Source organism: Saccoglossus kowalevskii, chromosome 4, assembly GCF_978046115.1.
Source record: "Saccoglossus kowalevskii chromosome 4, keSacKowa6.1, whole genome shotgun sequence".
Taxonomy (NCBI): Eukaryota; Metazoa; Hemichordata; class Enteropneusta; family Harrimaniidae; genus Saccoglossus; species Saccoglossus kowalevskii.
In genome coordinates this window covers 32,697,438-32,725,420 of record NC_140644.1, presented here as the reverse complement: position 1 = coordinate 32,725,420, position 27,983 = coordinate 32,697,438, and the positions used below count along the sequence as shown (strand labels likewise).

General features: G+C 35.8%; 1 protein-coding gene and 1 long non-coding RNA gene across 2 annotated transcripts; one reads left to right on the top strand and one right to left on the bottom strand.

The window, feature by feature from the left end:
* Positions 1 to 238: 238 nt before the first annotated feature.
* LOC100372254 (uncharacterized) lies at positions 239 to 26,783 on the bottom strand. Its single transcript, XM_085498081.1, has 16 exons — positions 26,601 to 26,783; positions 18,797 to 18,967; positions 16,746 to 16,874; positions 14,513 to 15,970; positions 14,118 to 14,247; positions 12,840 to 12,999; positions 12,474 to 12,579; positions 11,833 to 11,935; positions 11,022 to 11,156; positions 8,978 to 9,087; positions 8,579 to 8,822; positions 7,330 to 7,535; positions 2,959 to 3,067; positions 2,670 to 2,800; positions 2,251 to 2,360; positions 239 to 426 (listed from the first exon to the last, which is right to left on the bottom strand). The coding sequence occupies exons 2-16, from the start codon at positions 18,958 to 18,960 to the stop codon at positions 254 to 256; spliced, it is 3,468 nt and encodes a 1,155-aa protein (XP_085354207.1). The 5' UTR covers positions 18,961 to 18,967; positions 26,601 to 26,783; the 3' UTR covers positions 239 to 253.
* LOC144352617 (uncharacterized) lies at positions 20,205 to 21,100 on the top strand. Its single transcript, XR_014929213.1, has 2 exons — positions 20,205 to 20,427; positions 20,922 to 21,100. It is a non-coding gene; the product is annotated as an uncharacterized LOC144352617 (long non-coding RNA).
* Positions 26,784 to 27,983: the final 1,200 nt, after the last annotated feature.

Below are 27,983 nucleotides of genomic sequence, written 5' to 3'. Positions count from 1 at the left end.
GTTTCTAAATTTATATTAAGCAATGTGGTTGGATTTCACAGTTCCAAATATCATAATGATTGGCAGTTTCTAAATTTATATTAAGCAATGTGGTTGGATTTCACAGTTCCAAATATCATAATGATTGGCAGTTTTTAAATTTATATTAAGCAATGTGGTTGGATTTCACAGTTCCAAATATCATAATGATTGGCAGTTTTTAAATTATTTATACATTTACAAGGCAGTAATTAAATATCTAATGAGTAAGGTACTATACTTTCAATAATGGAGAATCCCATATTGCAGAACTTGTACGTTTGTTAAAACGAGTTCTCTTCTTGACAAACATAGTATTCAAATCAGGAGGATCAATAGAACCAAACAACTCGTAAAGATCTGGTTTTTGATATGCTTGATTAATAAGAGCTGCTTTGAGGGCAGCACCTGAAAAATAAAAAAAAATAATTGTTATGGAAATACTTTCAAATTCTACATTTAGTTCAAATAAAGTTATCCAAAAAATTGATAAACTTCTGTAATTGCTTTGTAATATATAGGTAACCTCTACATCCAATGTATAGTTTAAGCTGTCAGACTGCAATTGTACATTAAAGCCTTGGCTTTAATGTGTTAATTTAGAGCTAGTGTTTGATATTGATGTTATCTAGTCTATACCATGCCACTGACCAAGATAAGGAATTGAACACAACTATATTTGACAATTCATGTGAAGTGCATCTGATATTTTGATCAAAGAGGGTGCCATGGTGTAAAGCCATTTTGCAGAGATTCTGGTTTATAACATATTACACAATACAATGTATCACTATTAATTCTGGGATGAGAACGAGAATTTAAATTTTCAGCTGAAAGTAAAGTTGCCGGGGTCCAAACCTTCACCCAAGTTAGGTTGTAAAATCTGAAAACAAATTTTGGTCCACCGTTTCCATGGCAACAGTCAAAAAATACCTTCGCACCAATTGTATCACACCCTACAATTCTAGGATTAAAATGCACAGACATACAGCTCATTCTACTCAGCTTGAGTATACATTTACTGTATATTTTCATTACCGAGAAAATTGACCTCAAAGTTGGGGTAACTTTTCACCAGCAACGGCTTTTAACTCCTCTGTGATTTTTTTGGCTTAACTGATTTTGTTGATACTCACCACTGCCATGATAGCAGCCAAAAACTGATTTTTGAATACTTTCGCCCCGAATTTATTACCTCCTATCAGTCTTGTAATAGCAGTGTTCAAATGATCATGTTTTTTATTTTGGCTACGTTGCGCACTGATAAGAGATCACCGGCGCCTACATTGTTACACTGTATCGACGTAATCCCAACGCAACTTTGAATTTTGAATGAACTATAAATGCTGCCTTCATTCTAGAAAATACTATCGCAAAACGGTTGGAAATAATGAATGTAACAGAGAATGCGTCCTAGTAATAAAGTAAAGTGACTTCTAAAAGACTGAATGTTTTTTGCGAACTTCGTATACGGGTCCATTTAGTTATAAGCCAACGTTAGTTTTCTGTTCATGTCCCACGTTGGAAACAGCCGAAAACATGTTGCTTGTTTTTTGAGCGGGGCGGATCGCCAACCAGCCTACTGACTTGTTCAGTTACCACTTAATTTTTCTCCTCGTTTCACACGGTCAAAGTCACCTCCATGTCCAACGAAATTTGTTCCTAATGTTTTTATTGATCTCTCGCACAACTGACTCGTTTTTTTTTTGTAACCAATTTCACCATTATCGCTGCATGAAACTTGTAAACAACGATCCAACGCAGCTAATAAAAATGGCGTCGTTGGTGAAAGGAAAAATGAAAGCTTTTCAATGATTGGCCCGTCAGAGAAAACCCAGCCAATCATGTTAATCGTTACATAATACTTCAAACACTTCGAAACCACTTTGGATTTCACCATTGCACTGATGAAAAGAGTCGCGAACATTCCGACACTGAGTTGTCTCCCTTCGATCATACACTGAATACAGGCCTCTTGCAGCCGACAACATTGACAGCGCATTTACTTCCGGTGAATGAACAAGATTTGTTTTCTTACCCGCCTAAAGTTTTGTCTTAGTGTTAAAACGTTGCAGAAAATTGATCCCTGGGCTTAGAAATTCGTGAATCCGCAGAAAATTCTCATCCCTGTTAATTGTGATATTGAATGGGTGATGCTTGAATAAATGGAATAATAATGTTCAAGACCTGTGTTTACTAAGTACAATGTAAAGCAAAATAAAATGATCTTACCAGTAGCCCATTTAGGTATTTTCTTTCTTGGGGCTTCATCATCATCAGTATCGTCATCACTTCTTAGATCAGATATATCGTAATTATCATCACTTGCTGGTTTAGGTACTCTACATAATAAAATTGATTTATACAACTTACTTTTAGCTTAATTTAGTTTCAACTTGATTTTTTTTTTTAGTTTTAAACTTTGTTAACATAATTTGTTTTCTGGGTTTCATATACATCATGGTGGTACCATAGGTACCATATTACCACGGTTGAACTTTAGCACACAACATAAAATGTAGAATTATCCTGGCATGACATTCATTGTCACCTTAATACTGTATCATTAGGTATCTACATGTATAGAATGTGTATACAATACAGACAATATCAAATCTCCCATTCATGGGCACAACACATACAGTATTTACCTTTTTGGTGTCATTTCATAGGATTCACACTCTAATGTCACTGTTGTATTCAATACATTTTTACTTGTATTATGGGCAAGGATATTAGCTTTCAGACGCTCTCTTTCTTCTTTTTCATGTTCTTCCTTTTCCTGTGAGTACAAAATCACAATATTCTTTCAACAAATAAAATAAAGTCATTGATACAGTGATGGTCATAATAGATGCATTTGCCTTATAAAAACAGCTATAAATAACCATGACATATTGGGACAAAGGTACAGTATACAATGTTCACCAAATATCACACCTGTCTTAACCGCTGAGCTTCTTCTTCTTTTCTCATCTCCCGCTCTCTTTCCAACTGTTGTTGTCGTTCTTCTTCTTTTCTCTTCTTTTCCTCTTCACGTTTTCGCTCCCTTCAAAGCAACAAAACTCAATCATTCAATTAATAAAAAAAAAAATCTTGACACAAGTAACTAACATTAAACTTGTCATACTTATGGTAATTGAAAAAAAGCAAAAAATAATAGCAAACTATATTACAAGTCTGAAAAACATTGAAAGAGGCATAGATTCTAACTAGGCTTATAACATATTGTCACATGGGAAAATGTAGATCACAGACTACATCATTTGCAGTCATTTGAATTAGCCATTTACACTCGTAGCCTGACAAGTCACATGAGTGCCATCCAACACATCCTGACAGAACGATGTAGTTGTTCACTTCCCTGACGTTTTTTTTGTTGGTACAAATCAAATTGCAGGAACATCAGGAAGTGACAGCCATCAAAGAGTAACCATTCATTATTTGTAGTGAGTCTCAGCACAGGAAAGATATGTTGTAGCCATACAAGGTTGCATAAGTCCTTACGGTGTTCTTCCTAAAACGTTTTACTGTAGTGAGCCGCTACTCAGATTTATGCCACTACTCTGACAGCTTGTCCGCAGTGCTATAGAAATCCTACTTCAACTGATCTAATCTTTTATATTTTATTGTCAAGCCGTTATGCACATTTACTATTTCTGGTGTTCATGAATTCATTAAACAAAACAAAAAACAGAATTGGCACTTGCTAGCAGATTGAAAGGAAGTATAAAGCTTGATCTCAGTTGGGTTAAAAAATAGAAAGCAATAAACATGACAATGCATTAGACTGGAATTATCGGAAAAACACAAGTCAAGTTTGGCCAACCCAGACTGCTTGAAAGCAATGATGAAATTGAGAAGTAATTCATTATCAATAAATTTCATCACTTTGAAATTAGCTTTGAAGTAAAAGTGGTACCCAAGAGTGCCAAAGAAATAACTACATTCGTGACCAACTTCCATCATTGACTGTGGAGAAATATACACGACAAAGGAAGTTTATCGGTAGATCAAACCCCTGTTACCAGAGACACATTTTCATAATCAGCTATTTATTTCCTTACTGATTAAGCAAGGAGTACAGTTTAAATGTTTAGCTAACACAATTAACCTCCATTTTGAGCAGGAAAATAAATAACAGGCTCTGACTGAAATGGATAGTTCTTATCGCTGCGCAGCTCACGTTAGAATTTCATGTAAACATCATTGTATAGATCACTGAGTTCCATAGAAAACAATATGTGGCCGACAACCTCAGCCCATTTAAGGATGATTTCATAGGTATGATTTTTTTTCTTCAAAACTCCAGATATGAATTGTATATATTTGTAACCAATTAACAATATAACAAAGAGTTACATATATATTAACATTAAAAGTTAACCCAATGTGTGTCCTTACAATGATGGTAATACGTGTATGTGTGTGATGCATGTATGTGTTCGTGTACATGTGAAGTTAGGTGTAGATGAATGCACAGAGATGGAACTACAAGTCGCCAAATACAAACTTAAGGTAGAGATGCAGTTAATTTGGCTTGCTTTTTAATTGAGTAATTAGACAATGAAGATGGTATTATATATCCAACATGTTATATATTTTCTGAAAGCTTATTATACAAACTTTGTAAAACTTGTCTTTATTTTAAATATCCAGAATGCGTTTTTGATTTTGGGTCAAAAATATGCTTTTTTGGACAAAAGTGGTTTAAAAAAAATTAGCTTAAAAACTTCAAGTCCGTTTGTGAGTAAAGTTACATCACTGGATACCTTGGTATACTACTAATTCAAATGCGTCCATTCATCTCTCTAACGGCTTTCAAAGTCGCACAGTATGACCTCAAAGTTCACTCTTTTCTATTTTTGCATAATATATATATCCATGTTAATTGCAGACTTGTTATTTTTGTTCCACTCGCCGTAATAAACTGTCCGGACGCATTTTGAAGGGGGAACACCTTGTCAATAATGTGTGAGAATTTCGAGGCAAATGGCCAAATCGTCTATCAGCTATTTTAATTTAAAACCCAAGAATTCACCAAAAATAGAAGACGAGAAAAAGGCTAATTTGCATATTTGCGCGTTAAACCGGGAATTACTGCTTTGTCATACTTTGTCATACTTTCTAGACTATTGAAATTGAAAGTTAACGTATAGACATAGACATTTTATGTAAAATCGTTGGACCAGAACAACTGCTCTTGAATATATAAATCAGAAACACGTCATTCATACCAGTGTTTTGATGGGGTCGGTAAAAACACGTGGCAATGCCCAGTAAATATGACGTCATGTCATGAATTATTAAACAGGAGGCGGTCCTAGGAAGGTGACCTTTTATCACGATCAAAACATCATGGCTTCTCTTCGAAGTATTTTCAATAACAAATCTACGAGTATTTCAGAGCCTATGGTTTACCGTGAAGAGTACAAAGTGGGATATTAACTTATTTATCCTTGATGATTTTTATGTAGTATTGAGAACCAACTACAGGAAGCGAACGCACAATAATGAATAATCGCGTAATCCTAGAATCGAAACGCGAGGCACAGAAGTTTTGTTCGTTTCCAATCCAATTTTTCCCACTGCAACATATTTGTTAAAAGAAATATTTGAATTCTGTTCGTTTTTTAAGGAGGCATTTTTTTTATTTTTTCCGATTTTGGCAACGCCTTATTCAGGGATTTTCTAAGACAGTCGCAGACAATCAGCGCACGGATGTACGTACAAAACATGCTGTTGTACTACCGGCGACGGTCGCCTGCAAGAAGAGAGCTCCAGCTCCTAACGTAAAAGTTTTTAAAATTTCAAACGGTTTTAAATAATAAGTGTTGGAAATCTGACATGTTTTAAGAGTGCAAAATTAAGGTGCATTTTCGAGCGGTCGAATTTTTCTGAATAGAAATCGGCAAATGAAAAAAAATAGGAGTGCTAAACAGTGTGCTTTGTTAGTTTAAAAAAATGGAATGTCCGTCAAATTGACGTAAACTTCCCCATTTTTCACGGAAAAAGCAAAGGTCGTGGCCGAGTTGCAGGCTAAAAAACTCAAAAATCAAAACAAAATCATCAATCAGTAAGTATTATCACAAGGAAAACAAAACATCAGACGTGGAGAAGCGGTCAGCGCGTCAAAAGAGTTGTTACCGTAATGTATCAAGTTACCTCTCTCTGTGATATATTTTTCATTGAAATTATTTGGTTGTTTTCAATTAATTTTAGCGTACCTCTGCAATTTATTTTAGCATTGTCAGTTGTTTGCTTCATTGAATTAAACGGAGTTCGTCCGGTTGCAAACAAAGCTGTCTCGCACCACCTAGCAAAACTTGCGAATGATCGAAGTACAGGTACCCATTGGACAAAAGATACACAAAAGTTTGTATCTCCCCGACCCAGTGCAATATATCCGGTTAGAATCAAAGCTCATGTGTCCCTTATTTGAGGGACCAGATTCTGCCGTAAATTCGGGATGGGATTTAGAAAATAAAATAAAATGGGACTTTTAAGGTGTATTTTGGCGTCATTTTCGGACATTTCAATCATTCCTGATGCCTAAAATAGTAGAGTTTAAAATTTACCGTAGTCATTGACGCCTATTCAAGAGTATGATGTTTATTGTGACTAGCGTGAATGGGTAAGCTTCGTTTCGACAATGAGCAGTTATCACTGTAAACAATGTTAAATTATTCTTCACATGCTCAGTTTATTTTTTGAGAACAATTATTTAAAAATAAAATCTCTCAGTCAATCAGAAACTCGGATTCATGCCTTCAAGGAAAGTCATGTTTGGACGCTCACATCGATTTTGTTTTTCGTTCGGTGGGCTGATGCCTTCAGTGTAGCTTTTGCCTCTTCCGACATAGAAATCATCTGAATCTACTTTCTCTCTTTCTTTTCACACCACGCATAATGTAATGATAAAAATTAGGAAAAAACGCTGAGGAAATACAATGTTTGGTTTGCTAGCGAGCGAGAACTGATTTGAGAATAATTGCACATGCGCGTGAATTGAATGAACTATGACCCGTACAATCTCGATTTGCATATTGTCAATCAAAGGTCCTGTTGTTTGGTTACTCATGCAAATTAGGCAATTGGACATAAACATTGCCACGTGTGAGTGTTTTTTATTTTTAATCAGAAAATAAACAGCAATTTTAACGGTGTTCCAATAAGAATTCATTGGTCAAATTTTCACAGAATGTTCTTTAGATAATAATCTATATAAAAAACGAAAAAAACTATTTTTGATTGAAATGCACAAATAAACTGCATCTCTACCTTAATAACAACTTTCAGTTTGTCTCATACCTTTCTTCTTTCAATCGCAATCTTTCTCTTTCTTTTTCTAGTTCTTGTTCTCTCTTCAACTGAATTTCTTTCTCTCTCTCTTTTTCTAGTTCAGCCAATCTTTGTTCTTGTTTTTTCTTTGCTTCTTCCAGTTTTCTTGATCTTTCTTGTTCTTCAAATTCTTTCTTTCTCAATAGCATCTCTTGGTGTTTTTTCTGTTCCTCTTCCTATTTGTAGCAGATTAGAGATTTAAGAAGACTTTAACCCACACATAACCTTTCTATAAAACTGCACAAACCAACTACTATACTACTACTAGAAACGACCACAAACACCTCAGATCTGGACTAATTAGGCACTAACAAACAACCCACTATTAACAAACTGTCACAAAGTTGCTTTATTAGATTCCTCAGTATTGCACACACCAACTCCATCATGCACTACACCTTGTAACATTGTATCAAGTCTTCTTAATATGTGCATGACTTTATTTATTCAAACCTTTTACTTAGTTTTTACCTTGTCAATTATCATAGATGATAAGGTATAGTTGGGGAAATGTTTGTTTAAATTTGGATGTTGATGCGTGTCCTGTATATTTTTAAAGATAAATTTTACTTGTGGTTACAATAATTCAAAAATATATATATTGCTGCACTGTTGATTGGAAATTTTATACATGCCATATTATTTTATAAGTGAAATTGAGAATACATATTGTTCATTTTGTGACAATATCTTCAATTCCCTAATTTAATCAATAATAAGACTTCTTATTGGAAATATATGTAGATGCCTTGGGTGTACCTCTCAGATTTGTTGATTTTCATGCTGATAAATTTAGTTCTCTAATTTTAGTGAATACTTATGCAATAAGGTTCTGTGCAACAATACACCAACACTAACACCTATAATTTTTGACTGATTACTCTGCTACCATGGGTACAGGAAAATTGGTGGGGAATGATTGGTGAGAATACAATTTGGTTCACTAGGATGTACACTAGTGCTAATACAAAATTATCATGACATTTTATCCACAAGTCACTTCGTGATGGGCATCTTTCGCAGTCAGTAATATTCACAAAATTGTTGTTCTCAATTCCCTGCGTCTGTGAAAATCAAGTCTTATTGCCCTTGCGTTTTAGAGCAAAAAACGTTGATGCCAAAAACACCAGATTTTTGGCCAATCTTCTATGCTTTTTTGATTAGATCATTAATTAGAGATGCCCAGACAACTAAAACTAGCATTTGTCAATATATGTACCTGCTCCCTGAATTTCTGCAGTCTGGTCTCTTCTTCATGTTTCCGTCTTGCCTCAGCCTCAGCTTTCTTTTTGTTGAATATCTTCTTCTTGATGAGCTCTTCTTTCTTCTTATCTTCCCTGGCTTTCTCTGTTAGAGCTTGTTTCTGTTCATATTTTTCTGCAATTGTCTGAGCCTTCTCTCTCTGCTCCTGAATACGTCGCTCTCTTGCCTCTGCTGCTCTTTTCACTCTTTCTTCACGTTTGCTAATTAAAACATTGAAACGTAAGCATTTTTGTAAAAACCAATGCAAGTAATGAACATTATACAAGTGTATTAAGAGATAGGTGGTACTACCACGGATTTAGCATCTACAACTATTGTAGTACTATCACGGATTTAGCATTTAAGAATCACTTACAGCCTCTGTTCTTCAAGTCTATGTTTTCTTTCCAAATCTCTCTTCTTACGAATCTCATCATCTTTCTTTTGTTTACTTACAATCTGTTGTCTAATTTCTATCTGTCGTTCCTATAAATCAACAAATCTGTGTTATCTTACAGGTGGTTACTGCATTTTGAAACTTACAAAAAATCATAACCTTACTGTAAAATCAAATCATTTGAAAATACAAATGTTTTTATTTTTAAATTCACGACATGGAGTTGAATCATTCAAGTGAATTATTTGAGTAAAGTTTGTCAACAAATGAGACAAGAACACAAATTTGGATAATAGCAGAAAAACTAAAAATACAGTGTATATTTTTAATAATTCTTTTAGTAATCCTGACCGGAGCAAGACCAGGTAATAGAATATTATGACCTTTTAGTCCAAAAATTAATTCTGTATTTGAAGTCAATGTATATGAATGAATGATGTAATGGAACAAAGGTTGGAACAATGCAATATCACCAACATCAAGTCTGTAAACCATAATTACTTGAAATATATTGTATGTTAGTTTAATGATGTGTGAATGATCAATGATATGGAAGCAAAGCAGTGACTAATAATAAGCAGTAAAGACAGACATGTTTAAACCACATAAAACATTAATGTTGTCCTCTGAGATCATTCTGATCACGGTTACTAAAAAAGACGGTTAGGAAACAAACCACGTTCTTTTCATTGGATGCGTGTCGCGGGTAAACATTTGTAACAAAATACGTACTAATTTGCAATAAAGATAGGCTAATCATTAACATAAAATGTAGACAGGAAATCACACAAATATGATGTCATTTTTTCCCCAGAATTCATTGCAATCAGCAACTGCTCGCCATTTTATTGTTTATTTGTGTCGATGCTTTAAGTTACTAAAGTGCAAGTTGTTCCAGTGAATCCTGACAAAACCTCTCGCTCAGTTTAAACTTAATAGAAATTTGCCTGTCTTGTATGGCATTTTCATTTCTAAAAAACAAGATCAGCAGAAAACTGAAATAAAAAACCAACAACACATGATCAGAAAAAAAGATGTCAAAGAAAACATACAAATGTTTATATTTCAGCCATGCGAAAGTTTTAATGAAAAGTCATCATACCACATACATTTTGTTGGAAATAAACAAAATATGCGATAAGATAACTGAAATGACCCACCCATGCTCTACAAAATGCATGTAAGCACACCAAACATGCAGCAACAGGCAGTTCCAATGAAATTAAGAACGGTTAAAAAGGATTCTAAAAATTGATTTGCCGAAGAGACTGCAAGAAAGTTGTACCAAGAGTTTATTGTGTTCAAAAATTGTAGTGTTGACTAAAACCGTATTTAACGGCAGGCTGAATATTGCAACATGAAAAATTTGCCAAAAAACTGAAACAAGGACAGACAAGAACAATTAAACAGGCATTTTATAAAACTGATGGAAAATGTAGAATACATTTTTAACGATTTCTACAGAGTCTACATAAAAGTGTAAAGACTTTAAACAAAATGGCTGATACAACTGTACACTTACAGTGATGCGAAAGCACAACGATAGAATTTACTCTAATATACCTCAGAATCGCATACAACCGTCATAAGAACGCACAGTAGTATACTAAAAATTGATTTGGTAGTATTTTTATAATATAATGTATTTTGAAATAATGACTTAGGGGTACGAATTTTCATCACTTTTTCTTCCAGGACCCAAGCTTACTTTCATGACAACAGTGAAAACGATAAATGACGATTCTCGATTCTGAATGTTATCACAGTCACAAAGAGTACTGATCCAAAATGAGCTGAAAATTCCAAATTCGCGGGAAATCAAGTGATTGACACAAGAAAAATGGTGGGCCTTGAAATCTCAAGCGATAGAGGGCGTACACAACGCAACACGCATCCTTTTAACACTAGCGTTTCCTAACCATCTTTTTTAGTAACCGTGTTCTGATCAAATCTCCAACATTCACACATGCTAAAAATCTTTGAAAACTGAATGTTTTGTACACATTTCCTGCAATTCACATACCTTTATTGATTTAGCTTTAATCGGTGTATTTCTCTTGATAAATGATGTAATAAGCCCATTATTAGTAGAATAATTGCCACTGTCTTTACGTGTTTTAGTTAGAGCATTCAAGAATGAAGCTGGATGTCTATACTTCTACAAGAATACAAGCAGTGAAACCTTATTGCATTATGAAATAAATATTATTGGAAGTTTACCTCAAACATAATTTCTAAGAGCACACCTAGAATATGTTACAGAAACACAAACGACAAAATGCAGTGTATACTGCTGTACTTTCACTTGCTTCAATCGTGAAAGTACGGCCACAGGATACACCGCATCAGTTGTGAAAATAACTTCCATATGTAACGAAAGCCACGGAGAGTGTGTGGGGCTCTGTCATATTATACATCTGTCACTGTATCATAATAAGTTACAGGAGGCCATAATTGTATTGCAGTATTGCATGGGGAATCTACATCCTATATATGGAATGATTATGCTCCATTTCAAGATGAAAGATGCTTTAAAAAACAAAGTTCACAGCAACAAATACCTAATAATTTTCATATATCAGGCAGTTGGTTCACAATAGTATGTTGGTACATATACGAGTATTTTGCATATTAAATTGTCATGATACACAATGATATACAGGAATTAAAAAAACCTTTAGCATTGAAATAGTTCCGGCAGTACATTACCTTGGGATTCAAACTGAAAAACCACAGTAGTGTAACATAGTCATCATGTCAATAGATTTTCATGTGCTAAACACCATCCAATGGTCAGTTGAATATTTAGAAAATCAATCCTATTGATTACTTACTGATCTAGGTGCAGAGACTGGAGAAATACTATAAGCTTCACTGTCATTACTGTGACCAGTATCACTGCTAGTTGTTGGTGAAGTGATTTTATTAGATGCATGCCTAAAACAAATCAAATGACATGTATTACTTTGGCACAAGTGGTTACTGTAATGCATTTAATTTTCACTGCTGGGAATGTTTAAAGATTTTATGGGATTCAAGAAGACAAAATTTATCAAAAGTCACTGTAGGATCCCAGAGAAATGTTCACTGCTACGATAGTTTGCAATATACAATGGTAAAATTTAAGTAATTTACAGAACATTAAACATCACCACAAAACTTGCAAATAAATGTGATTGTTCTATCAAAGACAATATATTGTAAAGAACTCATTTTCTTGTGTTACAACCAAGAGCAATTCAAAAGGAAATATGAGGCCTCGTATTATGAACACATTATTAACCATAAAGCAATAGAATTAACACACGAATAAGCAGAACCAGAAAGTACTCATACACTGGGTTTAAAATAGTCTGAATCCATTACAAACCACGAATGCTTTATCTGACTGTGTTGGTCAAAAATAGTAGTTAGATACAAAATTAAAAACAAAGTAGTTTTGATAGTGCACACTACAACTATGTGTATACAATACCTCTGTAGTTCTGGAGACGAATGTTGTAATTTAGCATTTTTATAACAAGAAACACTGTCCTCTGCATCCTCAATTGTGCACTCAACAGCTGGTCTCTTAAAAGGCTCTGAAAATTCCAAAAGATAAATAATTAGCAATGTTGTCAAGCTACTGAACAGTCGTGCATTTTTACATCAGCAAAGTTCTTACTTGTCTGAATTGAAACATTTGTGATATCCTCAGTAAAAAAAATGATACTTACATTTCATGACTTGACAGTTAAATTTGGGGGAGTTTCGAAAGAGATCAGTACTAAGTCAACTTTAATAAGTAATAGAAAGAGTGCTTAGTCTGTTTGTATGACAATATCCCGTGGTTGAACCTCACCTCTAACAGCATGATCCTCTTCTTGGGATTGAGTTTGTCCACTTGGTTCCAAACTGTCTTCAAATAAGTCAATAGTACTATTAGAACCACACACCACAACTTCAACTTTATCTGGGTCAGAACGACGAATCTTTCTGTGAGGACTTCTTTCATCATCAGCCTAAAGCACATTAGAAATTAATGTCAGTAAGAGTTGGTAGTTGGTTGCCACTCAATAAATAATGTTTTATGGTATTGTTCACTAAATGTGTCAAAATTAATAATTATGTGTCAGGAGAGATGCTAAATTTCTCAAGTTACGAAACCATAGTTACAAAAATGACCACGCCCACATTTCAGAAACCACACCAAAATTGTAACTTGATGTTCAATTAACATTTTATCATTTCTATAACAAGCAATGATCAGGGCAGTTCCATGTTTTATTTAAATCTGACCAATGGTATTGGAGAAAAAGTGAAAATGTTTAAAATTTGCTAATTAATATGCAAATTAGGTGATTAACATGCACTGGACAAGTCTGTGCAATATCTCAGGGCATCTATGTACCAAGTTTCATTGAAATATGTTGAATAGTATATGATAAACAAATGGAAATGCTTAAAATTTGCTAATTAATATGCAAATTAAGTAAGTAATATGCATGGATAATAAACCAAAACCTATTCAAATCTGCACATTACCCCAAAGCATCTATGCATCAAGTTTCATCAAAACCAACACATGGTTCTTGAGATATCAGTGGAACTGACTGAGACAGACACACTAACTGCAAAGACTCCCACACTGTGTGTCACCAACCCTTCAAAGTGGATGTGTTTTCATGCAAGAAAACATTCTATCACACATGTATTAGTGTGGTACAAACAATTCTAACTTGAATACAGCTTAAAAAAGGTCAGTGATCCAATATTCTTATTTGTAGAAAATATTGTTCTCTACATTCTCCACCATTACCCTAAGCTGTGTTTTATATATGGAAAGTTTTTTTTAAGTTTTTTCTCATAGAGCCTGTGTAATAACTGTAATATGAACAAGGTCAGTGACCCTGTTTTTTATTATTGCAAATAGAATAATCCCTCAATTTTCTGAAAACGTTTTGTAAAACTGTAAAATTGTGAAGCAAGAAATTGTGATAAATTGTTAGGCCTTATTAATTGGGACCTGCTATCTATCTTAATCATTGCATACTAAAATAGAGATGGACATAACCACAACACTGCTTTTCAGTTTCCCAATATTAACAAAACATAGCATAGCATTTGAATATAAATGTACCTTTTCACCATCACTTTCTGTTGTTGAGAGGATTTCAATAACTTGAATAATACTTCTAGATCTAGTGGTACGTTTAGCAGACATACTGGATTTTCTTTTACTAGTCTTCCTTCCTTTTCTCTGCTTGGTACTGTATTTAATAAAATAAAGTCTTGTTATCATAACATACCTTTTAGTTGTATTACTTCCATCAATGAACACTACTTGATCCATTAATAAGCACATGGTTAAACACCAAGACTGATATTCTCACCCCTGTTATACAAATTCAAATTCAGTCTATTGTTACATTACTGCAAAATAAGATGGTGGCAAAAAAGGAATTACGGTAGGTTTATAAATAAATACCGCATCTAGCAATATATAATAGAATATAAAATAGAATTTGGACTTACCGTATTGCTTTGCTTGGACGTTTTTTATTATCCACTTGATCTGTCTCCTCATTTTCAACAGTAGGAGCAACTGACATAGAGCGTAGCTGTCGTCTTTGAGGTTCTACATTCAAGCTGTCATCTTCCATGTATGTAACATCCTTAGAAGCACGTGTGGAGATTCTCACACTGCTACGTTTCTTTGTGAGTCTCTTGGTTTTAGTGCCTGTACTCTCTGCCTTGGTTTTTTTCTCGGATTCAATCTCAACAACTTCTATAACAGGACAAGTTGAACGAAGCTGTCTCCTTGGAGCTTCCTCCACCAGACTGTCTTGTTCCATCTCAACATTTTTAGTCTCATCCAGACTGTCTTCATACTTTTTAATCTCTTCATCAGTCTCAGTCTTCACATCAGAACTGGCAGTTACCATGACAACATCACTTGTCAGTTCAGAAACTTCACTCTTCCCATTGTTTTCATCTTGAGATGAAGTGACAACAGCTTCAGAAAAAATATCTTCACTTTCTGAAAGCGTCTCTGCCACTTCACTACTTGAGGCACAATCTTTTGCCTTTGTTACAACACAGTTCTCCCCACCTGATGTTCCTGAATGATGTGTGCCACTTGTCTCATCACTACTAGTTACCACTTGCTTTGAACTCTCACTTTCATCACAGGAGACAGGTGGAAAGAGAGATTTCTCTTCTGTATTACCTTCATCTCTCTGTTTCACATCCGTAGTCAGGGGTTCATCTGATTTCTGAAGCTCCATGGTTGTGAAAGAAGAATCTTCTCCATCTTGCTGTTTCACGTTCTCTGTTTCTGGTTTCTTTTCTTTTTGAATTTTAATTCGCTTAGGAGACGAGAGTTCATCCTCGGAAGAACTAGCAATCATAACTTCATGGTTAGAAATCAACTGTTTAACTTTATTGTTAACTATCATGTGACGCAGCTCTACCTTAGGTGACCAATTGCTCTTTTTCTCAATATCCAATACACTAACTGCAACCTCTTCCTCCTTTTTTGGTTCTACAGTGACACTAGGTGAAATGGCTTCTTTTTTTTTATTTCTCAAACTTCCTAGCTTTGTTCTCTGATTACGAGTTCTTAATTTTCTAGCCATCTGTAGAGGAGTAGACATCTGTCCATTTGGTAACTGTGCTTTCATTCTCTGCCGCACAGTCTTGGTGACAATACGCTGAGTATTCCGAGTATTTCTTTCCTCTTGTGTCGGTGTAGAAAAGGTAGTAGTTTGTACACTTAGTTTTTCAACAACTTTTGAAACATTCACTTTTTCTTGAGGAGCTGGTACAGTCTCAACTTTTTCTTCAATTGATTCCACTTTGGATGGTGACACAACCACCACAATTTTGCTACGCATGGATTTTCTTTTTCTTGACATGGATTTCTGGGAATCTTTCTCATTTTCTGAAACTTGCACAATATCCTCATCACCACTTGATGGCTTGCTTGTCTCTCTAAATGACAAAAATAATAACTCAATGAAAAGTTTCAAACCACACATTTTGGATTTGTGTTCCACTGAAATAAACAGATTTTTTCGGGGTTGAAATTGATTACTCGTATAAGAGTAAATTGAGATACTTCTCATGTTGTATCCATGCTCACCTATCCTGAAACAGTTGATTGTTTCCGACTTTAGCTAAAGTAAAAGTGAGCGACCAAACGCCAAAATACGAGAAGAAGCAATACTCTTGTGCTATATTTTTATAATACTGCATCATTTAACAATAATACAATGTATTAACGATACAGAGTTTTTGTATTCGTGGCGAAAGAGCATGAGAATTTATGATTAAACACATCCTACACTTAAGGTACAGTGTAGTGATGTAAATTTATACTTCAAAGCTGTGTTCTCACATAATCAATATTGTAGTAAAATGCTTATTTTTTGTTGTACATGTAAAAGTGTTTTATCTTTGTTGTAAAAGTATTTTTATTTTTTCCCAAAGGGGCACAATGTTCCCCTCAAACTGGCACATGATTAACTAAGATTGTCATTTGCCAATTTCAGATAACGGGGCGCCCCGCCCTGTTAAAACCCCTCGCAGAGAACCCTGCTTTTTTCAGGGGTTGCCCCTTAAAACACATGATTTTTGGAGCTGAGTTCCCAAGGCACTAAGTCAGGTAATTACAGTACATGTAATTGGCTACTATAAAAAAAATATGTGATTCTTGGTTCTCAGAACAATCATGTAAAATAAGCAAAATAAGCAGCCTCAGTACAACCTTCTTTTCTTGGCAGGTGGTGTAGATGCTTCTTCAATTTTTCCAGGTTGAAAACTATTCCTAGTTTTAACACGCCTTCTTTTATTCTTTACAGATGGTGTTTTAGGAAGCAACTCTGGTTCTTTTGTCCTGAAAAAAAAGCAAACAACTTAATTTACTGTAAACCACCACAAGGCCATTCGCAATCATTTATCCTATTAAATAAAATCACATACTTTGTTTCAAAAGTATTTGACACAAGTGATAAGCTTGAAAAGATGCAAAAATGGATCACAGGATGTCACGTGCTGCATACATCAAGGAATGTCACGTGCTGCATACATCAAAGGATGTCACGTGATGCATACATCAAGGAATGTCACGTGATGCATACATCAAGGAATGTCACGTGATGCAAACATCAAGGAATGTCACGTGATGCAAACATCAAGGAATGTCACGTGATGCAAACATCAAGGGATGTCACGTGATGCATACATCAAGGGATGTCACGTGATGCATACATCAAGGGATGTCACGTGATGCATACATCAAGGGATGTCACGTGATGCATACATCAAAGGATGTCACGTGATGCATACATCAAAGGATGTCACGTGATGCATACATCAAGGGATGTCACGTGATGCATACATCAAGGGATGGCACGTGATGCATACATCAAGGGATGGCACGTGATGCATACATCAAGGGATGGCACGTGATGCAAACATCAAGGAATGTCACGTGATGCAAACATCAAGGAATGTCACGTGATGCAAACATCAAGGAATGTCACGTGATGCATACATCAAGGAATGGCACGTGATGCATACATCAAGGAATGGTACGTGCTGCATACATCAAGGAATGTCACGTGATGCATACATCAAAGGATGTCACGTGATGCATACATCAAAGGATGTCACGTGATGCATACATCAAAGGATGTCACATGATGCATACATCAAAGGATGTCAGGTGATGCATACATCAAGGAATGTCGCGTGATGCATACATCAAGGAATGTCACGTGATGCATACATCAAGGAATGTCACGTGATGCATACATCAAGGAATGTCACGTGATGCATACATCAAGGAATGTCACGTGATGCATACATCAAGGAATGTCACGTGATGCATACATCAAGGAATGTCACGTGATGCATACATCAAGGAATGTCACGTGCTGCATACATCAAGGAATGTCACGTGCTGCATACATCAAGGAATGTCACGTGCTGCATACATCAAGGAATGTCACGTGATGTATACATCAAGGAATGTCACGTGATGCATACATCAAGGAATGTCACGTGATGCATACATCAAGGAATGTCACGTGCTGCATACATCAAGGAATGTCACGTGATGCATACATCAAGGAATGTCACGTGATGCAAACATCAAGGAATGTCACGTGATGCAAACATCAAGGAATGTCACGCGATGCATACATCAAGGAATGTCACGTGATGCATACATCAAAGGATGTCACGTGATGCATACATCAAGGAATGTCACGTGATGCATACATCAAGGAATGTCACGTGATGCATACATCAAGGAATGTCACATGATGCATACATCAAGGAATGTCACGTGATGCATACATCAAGGAATGTCACGTGATGCATACATCAAGGAATGTCACGTGATGCAAACATCAAGGAATGTCACGTGATGCATACATCAAGGGATGTCACGTGATGCATACATCAAGGGATGTCACGTGCTGCATACATCAAGGAATGTCACGTGCTGCATACATCAAGGAATGTCATATGATGTAAACATCAAGGAATGTCACGTGATGCAAACATCAAGGAATGTCACGTGATGCATACATCAAGGGATGTCACGTGATGCATACATCAAGGAATGTCACGTGATGCATACATCAAGGAATGTCACGTGATGCATACATCAAGGAATGTCACGTGATGCATACAAAAAGGAATGTCACGCGATGCATACAAAAAGGAATGTCACCTGATGCATACAAAAAGGAATGTCACAAATGTGTTTCTAATCATATCACTGATTCATTCATTCATTCATATACTTACCTGCTAAAGGTCTCCCTGGCAACAATTAGAATTTCATCCAACCATTTCATATGATCAGTCTCAAAATTGAGTGTCCACTCATTAATTTTTTTTGAAGTCAGCAAGTGCAGTGAAAATCCTGGGTCTACTGGGGGGCTCATCCCTACAGAGGCTGCCATCTTCATTAGTTAACTGACCAAGGCAACACAAAATAAAGATTACTTTTACAATCATTTACTGTGATATACTGAAATTATTTTCACTATTTTCGCTGAAGGATTGAATCAGTCAGAATAAAATATGTTGAGATTACTTTTTTCCTATATTTTACATTCAACTCAACAAAAAGTCAGTGAAAATAAATGTCTTTTCAGCAAAAATTAATTTCAGCTAAAATAAACATGTTGAGTTGAGCAAACATCTAATTATAAACAGGAATTATGCAGTGATAACCTTTGTCCATACATACCAAGCTCAAAAGTAACCCATCCTACTAAAAAAATACTGGTTGTGAATTAAATTATTTCTTGTGAATTGCAGAAAGTGAAGTGTCAGTAGGAATATACATGTAGACAAGGTGTAAGTCTGTTATTTACTATTTGCAGGTTTCTGGATCAAAAGTAACTGTGTGTACAAGTTTGTCAATGTTAAGATGCTTGTTATTATTAAAACATTGTCAGCAAGTGGACACACAGGGTTCTGTCAAGTGACAACGCACATACATGTATCAGCTCTAAAATAGCCAGTACGCAAGGTTAGATCAGGGTTATTTCTAGAAAAAAACTGCAAGAGGGAGCACTGCAATTCAGCGGCGCCACCAAGTGGGGAAGATAGGGTTCTCCCTACCAGGGTGTGGAGTTTTTGATAATTCTAAGTTGAAATGAAGTATTCTATGGCTTCCCTGGGGCCAAAATTACTACTGGACAGGTCACAGTTGAAGACTGTGGCCACATGTGATCCCTGGTCAAACAAAATGTTATGGTTGCCAGAGGATCAGCTCCCCAGGGTGAGGGGATGCATGGCCATGGCATGAGGATATTGCACCCCTGTTCTCTTGTTTAAAAAAAAATCACTGTTAGATCATAGATCTTATTGGGTCCATGGTTAGATCAAGTGATATTTTATTTAATGACTTCACTGACTTGCTGAAGGTTTGTTTGAAGCCAAGCAGTAGATTGGTAATTTGATAGATTGATGACAACATTGTATTTTACACTAGCTACAGTGAATAAAATAGTAGGTTAATGACATACTTAAAAATTACCATGTTCAATTATAGGCTATATACATGTATTAACAATTTGCAAATCATGATGAATTTCAATCTGATTAAAATCTGATGTAGTGTACGGGCTTTAATTATTTTGGCTATAAACTTATTTTAATTTTATTATATTTGTTATTAATGCCCTTTTATTTTATTATTTTACTTTGATTTTGATTTTGTGATTTTTTTTAATTCCGCCCTACCTACATCTGATCCGATGCCTATGTAACGAGATTTCAACGAGACCCACTATCGACGATTTTAGTCAACGAATCACAGACCTCCTTCTATAGCGCACGTGATGACGTCACCGGGCAGAGTCAGGTAGCAAACAGACTCAAATAAAATGGCGGATTATACCGACCGAGAATAACACGGCTTTTCGGTAAGTTTATCATTGTCAAATGCAACGAAAGTCATTTTTATGTTAATATTGTGGCTTGAATAGTTCGACTTTAGATCGTTATTTTGCATAGTTATTCTGGGAGTGACGATTTTGTTTCCACCGGTTCGACCGAACACCAGTGTCTTTTTCCAGTCGCCTGCCCTGGAGATGGGTGATGTTTTGTTGACGATCGGGCCAACATCGTCTACGGTATTGAAGCCGTAGCTGTAAATATTCATCAAATTGTATCAACATTTTGTACATTATACAATAACTCTTTATTAAAGTAATTGAGCTGATTTGGACTGGAATAAAATATTTTTTATTGGAACACATCGCAATTGATCAGGAAATATTTTTTTGCTCCAACTGTCTGCATCGATGCCGTGGGCCGGTGACCGTTATACAATTTAAAATCAGTTTGCATTGTTTTCTATAGCTGTTTACAGTGTTCTAATCATTACGATTTACTTATTTTTTTGCTTCCATTCTAGATAATTATGCTCAGTGATGTAAAATTGAAGCAATGACTGAATGAACGAACCTTGGCTGGCGAAGATGTATCTGGAAGTGTACACATTTGTTGGAAGTGAAAAAAATATTCAATGTAATGACAAAAATTGTAAAATGCTGTGGAATTTCTTTTGCAAATAAAAATATACTAGCAATTTTCTATTAATGGTTTATTCAAATGGGCAAAATATAATGTATAGAAAGATTGCCCTTATACACTGAAAAGTAAGCAACCGACAGCCTGTATAAAAGGGGGGCTGTGATTGGCTGTTACTTACGCGAGATTTGAACGGGACTTACATAGGTAGATCAGATGTAGGTAGGGCGGAATTTAAAAAAATCACAAAATCAAAATCAAAGTAAAATAATAAAATAAAAAGGCATTAAAAACAAATATAATAAAATATAAAATTAAAATAAGTTTAAAGCCAAAATAATTAAAGCCCGTACACTACATCAGATTTTAATCAGATTGGATGAATTTATGAATGTAAAAAAAATATAAAATTCTAACCATATTTTCTATTATCCGGTTATATTAATAGTTTGTGCCATGAAGTCATGAATGGTTACTGTAAAACTGTAACTGTACAAAGCACAAACCGCTAGCAGCAATCATTGTCTACTGACAAATTATGAAAAAACAATGTGAGGTTCTGTTATCCATGGAGGTGAAAAACGAATATCACAGCCAAAATAATCGTCTTAAACTTCTTTTGTTTTAGTCAAGTTTAATCCTATAATTCGCTTTGTTTTAAACATCCTTTCACCCCAGGACTGCCACCGACGTGTCATTTACTCTCAAATGTTGCTGCGTATAATACACACTCCAAGGTCTAGTTTTACAGTGTCGCAGTAAATGCTGAAGGGCATGAAGGCATGTGAATACCTTTTGTACTTACAGGAATCGCGTTTGTGAGTACAGGAAAGTTGGAATTTTGAAAATCAGATAATTTCTTGTTAAGTTCTTGTAATTTTTCGTTTTTCAGCACATTTTTGTAGCGGTTTCAACAACAGTGTTCTCCACAATCCAAAATAGCTGGTGGGTGGTCTAATAGGCATAAATTAGCATATTAATTTGCATATAATTTACATACAACATTCTAGCATTTATGTCATGAACTGCAATACACAATAGTTATATTGAAACATGTTACAACTCCAGTCTGACACGAGAAACCTCAAACGAGTTTGTCGATGAACTAAATCCAGATCGTGGTAGAAAACCGTACGACACGAACTACGACAAAAATAACTCTCAAATGAACTCAACCACTTACGATCGACGACAGCGCTGGAGAAACTGGGATAAAGACACTAACATTATCAACGTTGATTTTACCCGCCGTCTCCCATATATGGTTAGTTAATACATGGAACTATAAACCCCAGGAAGAACAACCACTTCGTTTCCTTTGAACTATGATAGTTGCCGCGATGTCGAATGTTTATTTTGACTGTTTATTTTGTCGCATTAAAAAATAAGCCGATTTACGCAAATGAACGTTTATCTCCGACTATCGGTCATTTTCGGAGTCAATCGGACAACTCCGGGAGATCACGTGACCGAGTTGTTCCGGTTATAGCATAAAAAAACAATGGCGCCAAGACAAAAACACTGATAAATGATCGACATTCAACGGGAAAAAAAAACACATTGCCACTTCTGGCGATCGAAGGGAAACACGGAATTAGTCGGGATATCTCAACAACAAACAGCTCACCAAACCCCATGTTTCGCAAACTTTCGCAACCTTATTTTTTCGAGGGTTGAAAAAAACAAGAAGTAATCTAAAAACGACATTAAAAATTATGAAAACTCGCTAAAACTCCGACCCGTTGCATGATTTCCGGTACACTGAAGGTCACCCTGCAGACCGACTTGTTTGCGCATGCGTAGTGAACGAAATATTTTACTGCGCAGATATGAAATTTTTTTTTCAAGTTTTCCGTTTCCAGCAAAGCGGTTGAAACGGGCGTATCGGCGGCAACTAACATGGAGTATGACTAATGTCATGGAAACAAAAGCGAAAGCACTGTAAGATAAACTAAGACAAAGGTTTTTTTAATCCTCTTAGTTTCGTTGTTCTTCCTGGGGTTTATAGTTCCATGGTTAATATATTCAGTTGTTTATTAACAACTATGTCAAGAGTCGCGCGTGATTGGCTATTGTTCAAAGTGCAAAGGTCGCATGCATTTAATTAGTTTAATCAGTTACAATAGCAGTCAGACTGGAGTGTTGTTTGTGTAGCATTATCCTACCTGGCAGGTGGAACATTACAACTTCCAGCGCCTGGGGTACAGTGATAACAGCTCAATGTCCAAACAAAGCTTACCCATTCACGCTAGTCAAAATATACATCATACTCTTGAATAGGCGTCAATGACTACGGTAAAACTTAGACTATTTTAGGCGTCAGGAATGATTGAAATGTCCGAAATACACCTTAAAAGTCCCATTTAATTTTTTTAAATACCATTTTATTTTTTTAATCCAAACTGCCATTTAACGGCCCAGGGCGAATTTGCGGCAGAATCTGGTCCCTGAAATAAGGGACACGTGGGCTTTGATTCTAACCGGACATATTGCACTGGATCGGGGAAATACAAACTGTCCCAGCTGCTAAACTTCCATGTATCTTTTGTCCAATGGGAACCTGTACTACGAACATTCGCAAGTATTCCTAGGTGGTGTACGTGAGACAGCTAAATTATTTTGACCTATTAGTTTTGTGCTGACCTCTTCTCCGTCTTGATATTTTGTTTTCCTCGTCATAATACTTACTGATTGATGACTTTGTTTTGATTTTGAGTTGTTTAGCCTACAATTCGGCCACGACCTTTGCTTTTACCGTGAAACATGGGGAAGGTTAAGTCAATTTGACGGACATTCCATTTTTTAAAAACTAACGAAGCACACTGTCTATCGTCCCCATTTTTTTCATTTGCCGATTTCTATTCTGAAAAATTTGACCATTCGAAAATGCACCCTAATTTTGCACTCTAAAAACATGTCAGATCTTCAACACCAATTATTTAAAACAGGACGAAATTCTAGAGTTTTTACGGTAATATTCTTCAACCTGGTATTTTTTATAGATTTTATTGATTTTTTTTTTCATTCTGTTCGTCTGTTTTTTTCCAGTTTCAAAAATATGAGCTCGCTGGAGCCTTCATCCCTTGTCTATTTCTTACACTAGATACCAGCCGATACACCCACTCCTAGAGACTGTGTATAGTTGTTCATAGTTCCTTGGCTCCATGTGCAAGCACTGGATAATTCAAAAATAACGACGTTATTGAGATCGGGTCGAGACGGTGGGTCAAGATGTCTTGGGGTACTGGGTCGAGTTGTCCAATAAAAAACGGGTCAAAATTGTTTTGGGTTGAGACGTCCAGTACCCCTTGCTGCAGTTTATGCAGCTCTCTTGGTCGTGGTATACGTTGCGGGGCGACCAGAGAGCTGCAGTTCCCTTCCCTAAAGAAATGCACAGATTTTTAAATATGCCAGTTCTGTATCATTAAAATTGTGATTGTAATAAAATTACCTTGACTTGCAGGAAAAAATAGACAAATATGTTCTCACAAATATATCTGTTACTGATTACAGCAAGCTTTAAGCAAATTTGCCCGTGTAAATGAGACTATTTCACGTTAAAACTGTGCCGAAGTGAAACCTCCGATTGAACGCCGCCATTTTGAAGCCGACCTCTATCATGTGACTTGGCTCTTTTAGTGACGAGTGTAATCACGTGACTACAGCAGACGGCCATCGGCGCCTGTCTGGGACAGCGCTTCATGTGACGAAACAACGGCAGACGGCTTTTTATAATTTTAATTTCATTTCATCATTAAGTGACTCATCTTTTTTTGAAAAAATCAAATAAAGTACATGTATTATTAAAAATATTTTTTTCAAGCAGTTTTATTTATATATTGTGACAAATCTAAAAATAATCTTGTAACTTGATAAAGAGTGTTACAAGTGACAGGAGCAGACAGCAGACAGCATGGAATTCACAAAGGACAAAATTGTTGAGTCTTTTGACCAGAATCTGAAAGATATTTTTTAATTTGACCTAAAAGCTCAACAAGTAGAAGGTACTACTTGTATTTTAAATAATATACACACATTGGCCATATTACCAACAGGGTATGGCAAAAGTATGAAAAAAACTATGATGTATATTTTACCACCAATGCTCCTCAATATTATGCGGAAAGAGACAACAAGCCAACGGGGTAATGGGTTTCAGCTTTAGAACATTCACTAATGCATTGTCAACAGTTTCTGAGGTTTTAAGTCTAGATGCAATGGATTGCCTGCGATACCCTTTAACTTTCTTCTGGAACTCATCTCAACAATGAATGCAAGAACCTGCCATTCTCAATTTTCAGTTAAAATGTCAACTGCGCATGCTTCGTCATTGTCATATGATCAGGTCACATGACAGAGGTCATCTTGAAATCCGTCGTTCAATCGATTAAATTACGTTCGGTCTAATTATACACAGAAATATATACTTTTCAAGAAGAAATAGTCCTTCATTTTCGGTCAGTAGATACCTAAGATGTTTGTGTTTGCAAGGATAACTTTTATTCGTTTTAAATTTCATTGAAATCGTTCAATAACATCAAAAATAGCGTGCGCCCCGGGATCCCGGGGCGGCGAACTGTGCGGTTCTCAATGGACGCGATCTGCAGCTCTATGGCCGCAACGTAATATCAAAATAGCTTAAGCGGCCAATAAGAGCTGCTAAACTGCAGCAACCAGTACCCCTTAATATCCATAATGCAAGCGTCTAGGTACATGCAACTGCCCTGCCCTATCACAATTTATCCAGTAGTTTATATCACCAAATTTAGAAGATGTTGTCTACAACAGTTTGAGTATTGCTATTTATGTACCGTGACAAAGACTTGTTTTTGTTCCCCTTTTTTGAAATCACGGTATACCAAATTAGTTCAAATTCCACTAGACTATGTCATACTGTTAATGTGTTGAGTAGGTATGTTTTTGATCTGAAATTTGTAGTCTTTAAAACATAATTAATATTTTCCTCGATTTTGTACGTGTGAGATGCAACTTCTCGTGGATTATTATGACGTTATCTTGCACGTTGTACTTTCAAAATCGCATTCGAATCCCCTGGGACGTTACATCATATAAAATACCGCGGTTACATTTCCTTGTTTTTCTATTTGACTTACAGGAGCTCGGCACGTTTCTGGGACAGCAGGAGCTAAAAAGATTTACTTATTCCTGTTTCTTAGTGGCGGTGGTGACTATATCTGAGACTGACTATGTATGTCTCACCTTTTAAGCTACTGTTTTTATCTTAGAAACGTACCGAGCGCCTGTGGTTTGACCGGCTGCAAAAATGAAGCTAACTATTCAGTCAAGGCCTTTTAAAAATACACCCGAGCGTCTGTCTGCAACAAAGAGAACGTTTTCGTTCTTGTAAAACTGTAACGACAAAACTTAACGAGTCCATAGTCTCACATGTAAATAAACAAATTATCTGCCTTCCCCACCTTATAATCCGCAAAAATATTCTCAAATCCTCAACTACCACTGCAAATAAATCGTCATGCTGATGTTTCTCATGCCAACATCACAATGCAATGTACATTTTAGCTAAATAATAATAGTTAATTACCTTAAACAATTGTCCTCAATGCCTCAGTGATTTTCTTTTATAATAGAAAGACATCAAAACTATAATAAATTGCGATTCGAAGCACAAATGACATCAAAATCAGTCACAACGCTTATGCACAACTCTGTAACGTTGACCGCTCGGTTCAAATTTGGTCACGATAAATCAACCAATCAGAATTTAGTTTACGTCGTAGAGTAACGCCCTCTACGGGGGTTGAAATAATCTTCAATTGCATAAATTGCATAAATTAAGGTACAAGATACAAGATATTTTATTTGGAACGTACACAACACAGAGCTTGAGTAAAGTAAAAAAAAATAAAAATAAAAAAAAAATAACAATACAAAACAACTAACTAAATAACCAAATTAATATTAATATTCATAGCGACTTTCCCGGAAGTCAAAGTTACGGCGTATCGCATGTAAGCTGTTTTGGGGGGTAGTAAACTCACACGCGTGATATTGTGCTTCTGAGTGTACCAACCGACATCACAAAAATAAAATTACCTTCTATCGACTATCAACAAACTGACATGTTAGTATTTTCCGCCATGACAAAGCAGGAGTAGTTTTGCACCCCAGTTTCGCTACTTCCGGGTAAGTAAAGTCGTCTATGAGCAATGACAAACTCGGCAGAGTAATTCTCGGCCATGGAAAAGTTCAATTTGTATAATGAAAGATATTCAGGAACAGTTCAACCTGATAGAAATTTGGCGGGTTAGGAATGAGAAAAAGCGGCAATACACTTGGCGAAGACGGCACCCTTTCATTCAGCAAAGTAGATTAGACTATATTATTATATCAGACAAACTACAAAATATTACCAATAGAATCGAAATAATTCCTGGGTTAAGCTCTGATCACTCAGCAGTTGTATTAAGACTCAAAAACATGCACCAGAATCATGGCCCATCATATTGGAGATTCAACTCCTCTCTGGCAAAAGATAAAATATATTACAATTTGTAAAAGAAAATCTGGAAAAATGGGTAGCAGAATTAGGGGAAATGCAAAACAAGGACTTTTATGGGACTTGATCAAATATAAAATCAGACACATGTCAATCAAATTTGGAAAAGAAAAGGCAAAAGAGAGAAAACAAAGAATTGAGCAGTTGGAGAAACGAGTGAAAATAGCACAACAAAAATGTTCACAAGATCCCCAAGAAATGAATTACTCTGAATTAGAAGAACTAGTGGGTCAATTAGAGGATTATCACAACCATATTACTGAGGGCTCTATTATACGATCACGTGCAAAATGGTACAAGAAAGGTGAAAAAAACAATCGATACTTTCTGGGAATGGAAAAATATAACAAAAAGAGGTCAAAAATTAAACAATTGAGTAAGGGAGAAAATCTAACACTGGATGATCCA